At 30.9% G+C, this 15030-nt stretch overlaps 1 protein-coding gene across 8 annotated transcripts in view; it reads left to right on the forward strand.

Moving 5' to 3' along the window:
• LOC121118486 (rab11 family-interacting protein 4B) overlaps positions 1 to 11454 on the forward strand; it is a 114984-nt gene extending 103530 nt beyond the window's left edge. For 4 of the 8 annotated variants that reach the window (XM_071892075.1, XM_040713085.2, XM_071892079.1 and 1 more), the window contains 11 exons: positions 1277 to 1360; positions 1794 to 1975; positions 2199 to 2318; positions 2385 to 2438; positions 2930 to 3083; positions 7049 to 7152; positions 7393 to 7533; positions 7610 to 7853; positions 7914 to 8198; positions 9593 to 9634; positions 10700 to 11262. In XM_071892075.1, the coding sequence (XP_071748176.1) occupies positions 1277 to 1360; positions 1794 to 1975; positions 2199 to 2318; positions 2385 to 2438; positions 2930 to 3083; positions 7049 to 7152; positions 7393 to 7533; positions 7610 to 7853; positions 7914 to 8198; positions 9593 to 9634; positions 10700 to 10816 (1527 nt within the window). In that variant the 3' untranslated portion in view covers positions 10817 to 11262. Of the gene's footprint in view, positions 1 to 1276; positions 1361 to 1793; positions 1976 to 2198; positions 2319 to 2384; positions 2439 to 2929; positions 3084 to 7048; positions 7153 to 7392; positions 7534 to 7609; positions 7854 to 7913; positions 8199 to 9592; positions 9635 to 10699 lie in introns of all 8 variants that reach the window. The other 4 variants (XM_040713074.2, XM_040713076.2, XM_040713091.2 and 1 more) reach the window with 4 other exon arrangements.
• Positions 11455 to 15030: the final 3576 nt, after the last annotated feature.

Below are 15030 nucleotides of genomic sequence, written 5' to 3' on the forward strand. Positions count from 1 at the left end.
AAATATAGAATTATCATGATTGTCTCTAGATTATCACTTTATGATATTATATCATATCAAATATTTTGATAATTCCACATGGTAGGAACAATTTAGAGGGGTTTTTAAATTAATTTTCTTCGAAATGTTGGAGGAATGTAGTTCAAAAATATTTCTTTTGATAAAAAATGAAGAAATTATATAAAATATGATCATTATAAATGTATTTTTTTAATACAAATATGCCCTTTGTTTCTAACCAAAAGCGTTTTTCCAAGAAAAATTAGAACGAAAAAAATATAGTTATTTGTCTCTTTTTCATGAAAAATAATCCTTTATGGGGATAACTAGTGTTGTGTGGGTTCTTATTTAGGACTGAACACTCCAATACCGTCTAATTCAGTCCTTCATTTTAAGGAACTTAAAAGACTCCATAAAATGGCTTCAACATATTCATTGAATACTACTTGATGTCTATGATAAACAGTGATATTTAAATTAAATCAAAGTAATAAGTACTAAAAATCCATAAAAAGGGTTAGATTTTTCTCGAAGGGATCCATTAGGGACAAGAAAAGTAGGATAGTTCGAGAAAAATATCCTATTCTGTCCATTGTAATATTTGATTTGATCTACAATATGGAAATAAGATTGTATAACGATATAATTACATATTTTTAATACATTTACAATATCTCCATGCACGACAGACATTATAAATCTCCTACTTCGAGGCCCCAGTCTGATATTTCAATCCTCTTCTCGTAGTGTGTGCTCATTGTGGCGACTAAAACAATGTTTTTCTTAGTAATCCATAGCTAATTATGTGTTCTGCAACATTAATTATAGGAAAATTCTAAGAAAAAAATAACTAATAACCTCTCAAAATTTGCATAGAGATGATTAAATAATAAGGGTTGCCCCGGTATGTTCCCCAACATTTCAGGAGAGAAACGCTCAAATTTAAGGGTCATCTATTGTACAAATGCCCAGGGAATTCTACGGAAAGGATCCCTGGAAATATGAGGAATTGATTGAGTAATTACGAAAGAAATGATCACATCCTTATTCATCCAATTATAATATATTTTTATTACCTATTATTAATTTATTTATGGAATGTTAATCATATCTTCACTGTTCTTCATACAACTGATAGTGCTAATTAATACATACTTATTTAGCCCACCCAACGCTTGCAATTTAAAACTTACTTAAGAGGGAGTATTTTCCTCCAATTATTATCTTAGTATTCAAAGTTTGAATTTAGTTTATTAATACATTTCTTTAATTATAGAGTTTTTCATCCCAAACGACGACGGCCGGACTAGCATTTGACGAGACTGATTCCGTTACTCATCATATGTCTCCACCTTCCTTGGTAAGAATGAATCAATATTTTAATAATGTTTGGAATTACTGTCTACTTCTAATCCCTTGTTTGGAAATTAAATATTTATATAAATATATCCTAGTTATTTGAGAAAGTTTTGTGAAAGATCACCTTGAGAACTGTTTTTTTCTTTTCTTTTATATTCTATTTAAGAAATACTTAGATATATTTTGCAATAGACATGAAACTACTAGCAAAATTATATATTTGAAAGAAAATGTCCTTTTAGGGCAAAATTATATAGAATTTCACATAATGGGATCAAAAGGAAATTTATACAATAACTACAAAAAAAACGAATTCAAAATTTGATTAAAAAGTTGTTGAATAGTTGATACACTAATTATAATTAATTAATTATTCATAGAATATATTACATATATACAGTTAATACTAATATCCCATAATTAAATTTAATCAGGACCTCATGTCAAACACTTCCCTTACGGATAATCAACCGCTCAGCCTAACAGATTCAGCTATAGGAAGTTCAACCTCCCCTGAGGCACCTCATAAATCTCAATGTAGTTCCTTGTCAGATCGTGATGAAGAGAATTTTGAAAGTTTTGGAGAAAATGTGGACATAGAATTTGATAATGAAAAGTAATTATTATTTATAAATACGTATATTTTTGTCAATCCAATCATTGTATTAAAAGAAATTGTCGTTAAATCCAATGTCTTTTGAATTCATGTCATGAATGGAAGAACATGTATTTGTTTGATCTAAAAAAACACCCAGTGCCTTATCGTTTAATTGGAGTCTTTCTTTTTTCACATATTATGAATGTCTTATCATTGTTTGCACGTTTTTATCTATGTTTAGCGACGTTGATACTTTGGATGGCCGATTCGTTAGAGTTAATAGTAATGCATCTCCTTTGTCGGATCGTAATCTCAGTAGACGGAATACTTGGCTGAGAACTAGTCTTAGAAGATCGCCTGGGTAAGAACATAATTGATATGTTGATCGTCCTTGTATTTTTGTGTTTTCTTTTTCTATGCAATCCAGGTCCAATAACGTAGATAACATTGTCCCACCGCGTCGATGGGGATCACTTCGATAGTAAGTCGATCTATAAATGTACATACTCCACTAATAAAATTGTGAATGTGACTCTGATCCATCCGTTTATATATATTATTTTTCGTTATTCAATCAGGATTGGATCTGTTTAGACTGTTTCCGTTCATTTGCTTTAAAAACAAACGACCATCATAATTAATTTTGGTCCAGATTTAGTTGTGTACCAAAAACTTTATTTCTAGAGGGATATTTTTTCTTTCTTAATAAATTAATTATGCTCCTAGTGGATAAGAATATATTCTCGTAGACAACTAAATTTGTACAAATAATGATTTCTGGTCGTCATTTCACCACTTGATTTTAGTTTTGGTTTTGCAGTAAAAATAAATGCCGTTCCAGGGCTTTTCCTGATGAAGCGTTCAAATATGAGCGGAAAACAAGAACAGTACTCATTTTTTAAGGCTGCATTCAATGTCTTTAATCGTTTGACTAACCAAATGATTAATGTATTCATTTTAAATCTTTTCTAGCCCAAATAAAAGAGTCAGTTCAAACGCATATGCGAGTGCCTTGTACAATAATAACGTTGGATCCTCTCCCTCTGGTCGTAGTTCAAATGGTGATGATGGGGATATGCAATCAGATATTTCCCTGGAAGAAGACGTCAATGACCTCAACCAAAAGGTATGTGTAACGTCTTGCATGATTTTAATTATCATATTTTCTTAAATATATTCATTTATGTATGTATGTAAAAATTATATAAAACTCGATGATGGATATGTCTGATGTGCTATTAGGGATGATTACATGTACCTAAGTACTTTCTCTTTTATATATTCTTATACATGTATATTACATATCCATTAACTAACTAGAAAACAAAGTTATGTTCTCTTGCTTGTAAGCGAAAATTGTTGAATATTTGCTCACTGATCGACACATGTTTTATTACTATAAGTTGGATGTGTCAAATTAGGACAAATGTCACTATATTTACAGAGTAGGGATTAATTATCGTTCTAAAAAAAAGTGTCATCCTTTTTATTGAGGCATCATCTTCCATGTTACTCTGGGAAGCCATGATCCTTTATAAGCTGTTGCAGAAAATTGTATTTTCTTGGTTTAAGGAAATCTATCAAGACCCAAAATACAGTTCTCTAGTAAGTTAACACACCTATAGATCCATCCATAATCATCACAGGGAGCAATATGATTATGAGGTGGTTAGGAATTTTGATCTTTACAGAGCCTTGATCTTAATCCTCTTGATTATTCCGACTGGAGCGTTTTTATAGGTACGGCACCCCATCCCAATTATAAATATATCAAGGGTTATATTTTTAAGGTATGGAACTACTTGGAGAAGAAATGCATCATTAACATCATATCCTGCCTTCTGAGACTGGATAGTTATTAAGGCTGACGGCTCTTTTATTCAATAAATTTAGTCTTTGTAATAGCATGGAGGCTAAATATGTGTGAAAACAACATCTTGAAGAATTATTATTTGAATGTGAGTTAAACACTTTCAAGAAATTGAATTGTAAACGATAGTTATTAATGATCACCCTGTACGTTATATAATATAACAAATCTTCTGACATGAAAATTAATCTCAGCAACTGCTTCAACATATCTTTGTTAAATCCCTTGGGATGATTTATATACATAAAATAACAACATGTTGTGTTTTGAGTATTCGGAATTAAGTCATCAATTATAATTTTATTTATACAAAATCCTTTCTTGTTGAAAAGTTAATCTTTTAGTTAATATTTATAGGCAATATTTTTGTACTATACGTGGATTTTATTGGAGTATCCTCATATTTTGAATGTCAGACCTCTTTTTTACATAAATAGAGTAAATACTTTAATTCTCTGCACTTTGCTACTTCAAAATCGATAACTTCCAGTATTAACCTTGTATGTTATACATATATGTGCATCAATTAGGCCCCGTTAGAGTGTCCTCGATTAGATTTTCAAGTGAATTTGGCATAAATATGTATGCAAATGCTATTACAATTAGCGTTAATTTCTATCGACAAATTATTAAGATTAATCCTATGGAAGTAGAAAAAATTCATTTTCACACGCAAATGATTAGAAATTGATATATTTTCTTTAAAAGGCAATATCAGGTCCAAATTAAGCGATATAAATCAAACAAAGGCTTTAAACTATAGCAGACATTCTTGGGTATCTCAGCTCATCCCATAAATAGCCCTATAATTTAAAACTCTCGTCAATTTCTATGGAAAAATTGTTATGATTAATCCTTTGAAGGAGTTGCAAGTTGTACTTAAAAGTAGCAACAATTCATCGTCACAATGAAAGATCAAATAGTTTATAATTGGAAAGTCATATCGCAGGGGCGCCGGCAGGGAGTGGGATGTAGCCCCCAAAATCATTAAGTGTTTATTTATTTTTACTAGAAAATTTAATATTTTAAATTTAACTTAATTTTTGAATTTTTTTTATGAATTTTAAATTTTTTTCCGAAAAATTTGAAATTTAATTTGAAATTTTTTTGTTAAAAGTTGTGGATTTTTTAAATTTTTTCCAAAAAAATAAATCATTTTGTCAGAAAAGATTTTTTAAATTTTTTGTTAATAGCTTTGTATTTTTAAATTTTTTTCCAAAAATTAAATTGTCTGTTAATATTTGAAATTTTTCCTAAAACATTTACTTGTAAAAAAAAAAATCAGAAAAATTTAATTTTTCAAATTTTTGGATTTTTTTCGGTAAACCCCCCCAAAGAAAAACCCCCTGTATCAGTGTCAAATTAAGTATTTTAAATCAAATGGGTATCTCAACTTATCATGAAAATTTGAATAGAATGCCTATAAAATAATTGACCGAAATATATATATGTGAATGTGATGCAAAACATTGGACTTAAATTCTTTTTTGTTCAATATTGTTTTTATGTTAACTCGGCACATATTTTAGATGGATCAAGAGTCAACACCCCTCTTAACTCTGACTCATTTCTTTTCTGCTGTTGAAGAATGTGTTTACGACATTCACATACTCTACTCCCCTATTTCTTGCATATTTCTTTTATCTCTTAAGAAATAAGTGACATAAAAATGCATGAGCCTGCATTGATTTTAATTCCATTAATGATGATGTTTAGATATTATTCACTCTTTTGTGGTGGAGAGGTCGATATATTACTTTGTAGCTACACATGCAATGAGTGTACTTTGGGGAATTATTTAGTAATGTAATCATTTTGTTGTTTGTTTTTATTTCTTCAAATCATTGAAAAATTGCCAAAACGCTTATGTGTAAGAGTATTTTCCCCTAGCTATCAGCTAAAGAGTGTATTTTGCGCTTTTCCCAGGAATGAATTAGGTACTCTTCACATCATTCCCCAACGCGACGTTACTTATAAAATATTGTGTCTAGTATAATTTGACACTTTTGTTGTACATGAGTTCGGGATAGTATAAATGATAGTTAATAATACATGTAGTTTCAAATGGATATTTGTTTATCGTATAACTACCTAAGTAGTAGGAAGAATGAGTCAGTTTGTGAAGAATAACGCCATTATTAATCATTACACACATTGTTAGTAGTTGTAAGGAGAAATTCTTACTGAGGAGCAGAGATCCAGTTTGTTTGAAATAATATTATTAAGGAACGTGAACTGTGAGAAGGCAGCTACTAGAGCAGCTAGTTGGCGATGAGAGTGATGGAATAAAGAATAATAAAGTGTTTTGTGCTGGACTCTTCATACTTTATACTTACTCCATAGCTCTTAAAAATACAACATATTTGATGTTAGCTCGTTGTTAATATAAATAATATGTAATAATAATAAGTACATAAATATTCCGTCAGTGAGAGTGTACTCAAACAAAACCCGCTTTGAAACTACAAATAATTACATCTTCTATTGGATACGACTAGTAATACTAGGATCATCATCATCAATTCATCACTCATCAGTAATAACTACTCATTTACTATCAAGAAAGAGAAACTCTTAACAAATATGAATCGAATTATGTTTTTTGATCCTAATAATAATATGAACAATAACAGTTTTCTCAACATATCCTCCGCATCCGAGGATCTGAGTCCCTTTGAAGAAAGCAGAGATGAAGGAGAAGAGGGCGAATTGGACAATCAGCTTGAATATGACGATTGGCCGGGTCAAGTATTTCTTATATCGGAGATGACAACGTCGTCATCTTGTATGACGACTGCTAAAGACGATGATGAAGAAGATATTTCTAGATCACTGGATGATCTGCATCTAGAGTCCATGATCAACTCTTCCTCCAACTCTTCTTTCATTGATTATAATACCTCAACAACTGACAATTTTCAGTCCTATCGTCCCTCATATTCATCATCGGTAAGTGAGGTAGGAAATAATACTGTTTGGGCGGTCCTTTCTATTCTATTATATTAATAATACCTATGTTAAGCGCGACCTTCTTTTCCCTTCATCATCGGCCCGAACAGAACTTGGAGTTTACATACATGCATAGATGATATAACATACTTTTTCCATATACCTTTTATTAGAAAAATACAGGTGTTTTCTTCAGCCTATTAGTCTATGTATATTTGCAGTTCTTGAGTCTATAGATTATGTATTTTAATATAATATTAATTCCTATGTAGGTTCAAATGTTACAAGAACAAGTGGGGGTTTTAGTCGAAAGTCAAGCTACTACAGATGATAAATATACCAAAGTAAAGCAAGATAACTCGTCCCTTACTACCAGGTACGTACGCACACTATGTACTTATTATTATGTGGACAATCATAAGTACGACTAAGGAGCATTAGTGAAAGAATGATGATGCTTTAAATACCGCCTTTTTATTTATACTTTATTCCTGACTCATCTCTCTTGAACGAATATGCGGAACTACTTTTAAAATCACTACTGCTCTTTCCTTAAAAAAAAAAAAAAAAAAACCTACCTACATAGTTTGTTTTATTAATTATTTTTCACATTTAGAATACACATGTTGGAGGAACACATTCGCGACTTGGAAATCAAATCCGAGGAACGGATTGAGGATGAACAGAAACGAAATAAGGAACTCATTGTTCGTCTTGAGCGAGAAAAAACTTTAGAAATTGAAAATTATACAATCAGGTAAGGGATTTATTTTTTGCCCTTGTGTAGAATTAAGTATTCCATTTTTATTATTTTATGTTATTTTACATTATAGACTCCAAACCTTGGAACGTGAAAATTCTCACTTACAGGAGGAAAACTCCGGTCTTCGAACACAAGTGGACCATTTGAAGCTCGAAGGACACAATAAAGAAGAATTACTGCAAGAAATTCAAACAAGCCATACTTTCCTTCAAAAACAATACACAGAGTTGGAAGAGAATCTTCGGAAGAAGCAGGATTCTTTTAGTGACAAAAACATTGAAAATTCTCGATTAATTGAAGAACTATACAAAGAGGTGTGTATATATCTACATACGAATCTTATAATAAATAAATGTTGTCATCATTTCTTTCAGACTGAAACCCTGAAGGATTCTCTAAATGACCGCAAAAACGATGGTTTTATTGGATGTGGCTCTGCAGATAGCGATGATGATGTATTTGGAAATCTGGCTTCTCGTATATCAGAGATGGAAAATGAGATTCGAAGTCTTCGCGATAAAAACGGTTCTCTACAGGAAACCAATGAGGAGCTACAGGCACAAATGTTGAACCGTGGTCTAGAAGAAGGAAAAATTCTCCTGAATGGCCCCTCTGACGATTCCCTGGCAGCTGAATTTGAAGCAATGAATGAAAACGAGGTAAAAATTAAAAGACTTTCATAATTATTGTCTTAGTGCAACAGCTTTGAGCTTCTTTTTTTTTGACTCCATATATATATATAGGTATTTATTAGGGTTGTATCGGTCATTAATATTATTGGGCTTAACAAATCCCTGTAACTGTCCTTGAAAAAGTCCCAAATTTTAAAGCGCCCTGAACAAGGCATCCTTTTTAGATTGATTTAAGCAGAGTTCTACTTCAATGGAATTTATTAATGTAAAATTTTCATTTTTATATCTATTGTGATGGACTAATTCACTAGTATAGTTTGCCATTATTCTTTATTAAGGTTTAATTAAAATAGTTATAATGAATTTATCTTATATATAAGTATTTTTTATATATTACTTTTAGCTGAAGCTAGTAGCCAATTGATAATAATGCCCCGGCTGATATATTTCATGATAATAATGCTACCGAGCAAAGTTTGTTCCATAATTATGGAAGGACTTTTGTGTTCAATTCAAAAGTGCGTCTATAGTATATTATATATTATGACATCAATTTTTTTGGAACCGATACATCCCTTGGTATTGTATATGTATTTTTGCAAGTTTATAACAAACCTGAAAATGAATTGCAAAAGGTCAAGCGTGGGTACCTATAAATAATATATAGTCAATGTTATTACTTGTATGTGAATCTTATCAAGCGGCCTTAATCGATCCTAGCTTTGTAAAAAAAAAAAAAAAAACCAACTATGTATCCTTCAGCTCAGTATTAGCCGACATAAACAACACACCATTGTCTTAAGAGTAGACATTGTATGTTGTTGCTGATATTAGATTAGTCTTAACTATTCCTATTTACTCTTTAATAATTTATACACAGATTCTCTTAACCATGCACAACATTCAGTTTATACTTCTAATATACTTATTTTACCTACTATTCGGCGCAATGGTTCTTTTAATTATGTATCATATATGTGTTGCGTCAACAGAAAAAGATCTTGTACAAAAATTATAAAAGTAGAAAATCACAATTTATATATATATATATATAGCCCAATATTTCCTAAATATAGATGACTCAATTATGTATAGGCTTGGTGTTCTAATTTCTTGGAAAATTTAAGATACCCACGAATTTTAGCTATAGTTAAGAAACCTTTGTTAGAATTCAGAGGGTTATATAAACACCGGTATGCTCCCTTTTAATTATAATTCCTTAATTGTGACGATCAATTTTCACCACTCTAAGTAGTAATTTTGGGGAAAAATATTGTAGCTTGCTTTTGAGTTGACGGGCCACATATATTGTAGTTAATCTTTAATGGACATTTGGCTCTTTTTTTTTTTTTTTTTTAGTTATATTTCATGTTCTAATGAATGTGTATAATAGTTTTGTATACGTTATTATTTTCTAACAGGAGGAGGAAGGTCAGACTATTGGTGCATCCGAATACAAAAAGGTATATCCATCTCTACTAATCTCTCTACTCAGCCATTTTTTAAAACCTCATTGATCCTCCCTTACTAATCTAATCTCCCTTTATTATTATAAGGCAATTGAATTATACAAATGTAATTATTTAAGTAACTTGTAACTTAACTTTCACTCTATGAAAGTCTGGTTTTTAGGGTCTAGGTAATTTTCCCATAACATATTCGCCCGTCTTTATATGTTTTTTATATACTAGGTTCGAACTTTACCCCTTTATTCTTAACTCTTATATATCAGGAAAAGAAGAAAATATGAAATTATTGGGGACTACAAAGGAGGAATAGTGGTTATAGTTACGGATCCGGGATCATGAGTCTATTTTTAAAGGACTCATTGACTAGAAGCTTCTTTTTATCCTAGTTTAGGCTCTATGAAATGTTAAAAACTCCATCGATAGAAAGAAAAAAAGTGTTTCGATAGTAATGTCTAAAAATTATGATTGAACCTATGATATAAAAACATAAAAAGGTTGCGAATATGTCATGTGGTCAAATCTCCAAGATCCGAAATTACCTAGAACTCGACTCCCTTACCTCTCTTATAAACTTTCCCCCTTATAAGACAATCGAATTATAGAAATGTAATTATTTATGTAACTGGTAACTTAACTTTCTCTCCTTGAAAGTCTGGTTTTTATTTTCTTCTTATTAATAATTTTTTTTTTGCCAAGGATGCAAATTGCAACCCATTTTTGTGTGTGTGTGCTTATAATTTGATTTCCTTATAGACTATCTACATATATTTCCCTTTTCCTATTTGAGGTTTTGTCTTTTTTCTCTTTTCTATCTTTCATGCTTACCTTACATTTTCAAACTTATACCTAATAGTTGATTGGTAGCTTGCTCTCTGGGTTTTATAAATTGTTTGATACAAATAATATCTACATAGATTTAGGGTTGACTATTTTTAATTGATTGATTAAATACTTATAATAATATTAATGTCTATTGTCTTTAAGTATAGGAAACATTGTTTGTGATTGCCATTTGTATGTATTCTTGAGTCCTATTACATTTCTGCTTGTCTCTTATAGATTCGCAATGCACTCAAAGAGCAGCAAGAAGTCAACACTTCCCTACGACGTTACATCGATGGGATTCTCATGAATATCATGGAGAAATACCCGGAACTTCTCGAAGTACGAAAATAATGGTTTAGGATGACCTACCACATACATATGTTAAACATGAAGCGAAACTGTGATAAATTTCCTTCCGCGTAATGCTTTCTGTTTCTGTTTTTTTTTCTTTTTAAACTAAAAATCCGTTACATTATTTAACGAATGAATGAAGTTTCAACATTCGGACTGTGATATACCTACTCGTATGTATCACCAGCATTATTGTAACCCACTTTGAATATTATTGTTGTTGGTGTTCTTTGGAAAGAAGGATCGAAATAATAATATATGTTTTACATATAAACGTATGTACTCCACCTATCTATGTATGATACTCTTCAAAGAACTCTATATTGTGTATTAAAGAAGAAAAAAGAAGATCTTCTTTCCATCACATTATTCCAGAAATTTTGATAATAGATTATAATTATCAATATGTTAAATTATTGTATGTACAATCGATTGAGAAGAAGAAAGAGACAAATCACTTCATGGTATGAAATAAGAAGTATGTAACTGACTACAGATTATAATTGACTCGTCAGAATTATTATTATAATTATTTAATAGTTTTTAATATATTATATTATATATTACTCTACACAACCACTTTCCTTATAATATTTATGGAATGACAAATATAACTAAATACCCATGCTTATAATATACTTGATTAGAAAGTTTATTCATATATCTTAACTTGTGCGACTTTTCTTAATTGGATCTCGAACATGATTTTGTATTTTATAAAATTATTGAGCAGCTTATGAAAGACTGGGATTAACAATGAGATTCTGCTCCCCGGAGTTAAGTATAAGTCCGTATTGAAGTAGGAACATAATTATGGGTCGACATTAGAGTGATTCTACCCTCTATGAAATGATGAAAATCGGGTCTATTCTTTAGCTTGCTCGTTATTTTTTTTTTTTTTTTTTTGAATTGGTAATATGGATAAAGATTTTTTTCCCTCTTAACTATTTTCATAATTACTTAACTCCTCCTGAATAGTGAACTTCCTTTTTCTGATACATTCAATTATATTCCAAACCTGATTGAACACTCGTGTGTACTCATAAAGACCCAGAGTAACCTTGATAATTTATGGTAGTTTTAATTTTAATTCCATGTTGGACTCCGAGTAGAATTGAGGATCGATATCGGAGTAATTTTTGCTAATGTCCTTGTTTATTTGTCTAAGCTGATTGTAGCTGATCTAATGTAACGTAGTGAAAGCTAAGCAGCTCTCTTTCAATACACTCTTCAAATTGTCAAGATTTCCATGATGTTGAGTTGGGTTTCTTTTTTTAATATGCCTAAAAACATACGATTTTCATCACTAGTAAAAGAGGGGATATATGTGTAAAGACAACACTCGGTATAGGCAAGGTTAATAGAAAAACAAGGTTAGATTATCATGTAATCGAGCTTGTTAGAATTTTCAATCTCATGTATTGTACCGACTGCTGGGCAAGACAGGCAGATTTTGACTAAACACGCAACTACTCATTGTCAATGACGTCATTATTGCGAAAATGTTTAATTTAATGTATCGGACCGACTGCTGAGCAAGAAAAACAGATTTTGACAAAACACGCAACCACTCATTTACTATGACGTCAATATTAAAAGCGTGGCGGAAGTCAAACGCCAGTCGTACACGCGTTATGGTATAACCCTGTATTTCTATTATCCTTGGGATTAGAGACTAGAAAAGGAAAAAACGGTTGATGCATGTGCTCCTTCCCCCTTTATGGTTCATTATTTAATATATCCTGTGTGTGGGAACATAATTCTCATCTATCCTTGGTGTAAATTGATTTAAAAATTCATAATAAAATAAATTTGTCATCAAATTGAAAATTCTACCAAGCCCGATTACATGATGGTCTAACCTTGTATTTCTATAAACCTGGGTAATTACGTCATTTCAGCTGACGTAATCACCGTAAGAGGACAATAAGGACCGTTCTTAAGACTGACAAACTTAATGGACTGATAGGACTTCTTTCTTAACGACTGCTCGCTGGGACAGACATATTTTGACGTCATAGAGTATAACAATGGTATATTAACAGCATTTAATAATATAAATTATATGATTAATTGTAAGATGATATTCTTATTGACTTCACCATTAAAAAGTCTGATGGGTGTCAAACATCAGTCGGAAAAGCGTAATGGTATGACTTTGTATTTCTAGTAACTTTGCTACATATTAACTATTATATCAAAGATATAAACTGGATTTAATATTGGCGTGTGCTCATAAAAACAGAGTGTAACCCTGAAAATTTGTTGTGGAGTTATAACTCTAAGTCCTTATTGGACTCAGATATAAATTAGAAATGAATGGCAATGTATAAAATTGCACTCCTAATAAAACTTGAGTACCAATTTCATATATGACCATTTTTATTCCATTGATTTGACAATGGTGGACTGTGAGACATTTCATAGAAATTAATCAACGAACAGAGTAATTGATAATTGTACAAACAAAATCCGATCCAGAATGTTTCAATATATGTATATATGTTTATTTAATTTTAGATACCCTCAAAGAGAACAATCATTTACCTATAATTAAGAAAAAAAAATTGTAGTAATCTTAAGATAAAAATAATAATAAAACGCCCCTTTAGAAAAAATAAGAAAATGAACGACAAAATGAACGTTGTTTGTGTTTTTTTTCTGTTAAAAAATCAACGGAAAGTGGGAACGTTCCATCTCCAAGTCAGATTTAATTGATATTTTGATTTTTGCTTTTATTTAACACCTCCCTTTCAACTCATCGGCCATGAGTCAATGACTCATTTCATGGGTTTGTCTGTTTATAAACTCATATTATAAATACTTTTTGAGTCATCACTTTTTAATTATATTTATTTGCACCTACGTGTCTTTTAGAGTTAGACATATACAAAAGAACAAAAAACAGAGTATGTTTCATCGAATAACTTGTTCACAAGTTAGTGTTTCATGGCGTATGAAACAAGACATAATCTTCTTTCAAATGAATCATGTATTTACCTTTACTGTAACTTGCAACCTTTTTTCCAAAAATAAACAGGGGAAAAAGAGGCCCAGAGTCATAGAGATATAAAACATGGAGTGGATGATGTGAAAAAAAGTTGACTCCGTCATATTTGACCAAAGCATTCAAAATATAGTTGAGATATGTCAATAGCAAAGAGAGGGCTTCAAATAGTTTCATGTTTGATTTAAATTGTATATTACATTTGATTACACATTTCTTAATGTAACTTTTCTGTTTTGAATAGAAGTATAAGATGATTCCATATAAGATCTGGAGTAATTACATCATAAATAATATTGTTGGATCAGTCCTAGGACTGATTTCCTAATCAGTCCCCCCTACCCCCTCCCCTTCAGTTTTTCTTTTTATCGATCCAATCTTTTTTACAATTCATAGACGCTAAAGACTGATGCGTCAGTCCTAGGGGCCTACCTATCATTTATTTTCTTCACTCCTCACGTCGTTAGCTTTATTATATCACGCAACCTTTGACCCAAAAATAAACCAAACGTAAGGCCCAAAATCATCTTGTAGTTAGCAAAATAAGTCATGCCTTCAAACTATGGTATTACCAAAGCTAAAAACCAAGCGACAAACCGTTCCTATTAGCTTAAGTAAATTTCTTATCTAATTTATAATTATATATATTTTCCCATATTTACTTTTATGATACTATTGATTACGTCACTCTAACATTTCCCCTCATTTTCTCCATTAAAGCTAATTCAAATTTAACCAATTAACGTTAGGAAGACTGATTAGGGGAAAGAAACAAAATCATGAACAGGAGAAAACCAAAAGCAATGTAAATTTTAGTGTTGGTGGTGTAACGACATGTTATTTAAGAAAATTAGTTCTGACGTTTTTTTTTATATCTTATGTACATTTATTGATGCGAAGACATTTGAAGAATGATGATGATTTCTTGAATAAAAGACGTATATACAATGAGCATTTCAACATATATATTATATGAGATAAATTAAGTACGCATAAATGTTATCTACGCTTTGCTAAACTCAAAGTCTGTAAATAATATTAAATAGTATATGAGGTAGTGATAAATCGATAGAGTTGTAAATTATAAGCATTTTTGAAAATAAAGCGAAAATTAACTTGACAACCCAGAGAATAAAGATATGTTGTAGGCTGCGTGAGCTTTAAATTTAAAGAGCTTAGAGGTAAACATTCAAGATTTTTACTTCAA

Source organism: Lepeophtheirus salmonis, chromosome 1 (genome assembly GCF_016086655.4).
Source record: "Lepeophtheirus salmonis chromosome 1, UVic_Lsal_1.4, whole genome shotgun sequence".
In the NCBI taxonomy this organism is placed as follows: domain Eukaryota; kingdom Metazoa; phylum Arthropoda; class Copepoda; order Siphonostomatoida; family Caligidae; genus Lepeophtheirus; species Lepeophtheirus salmonis.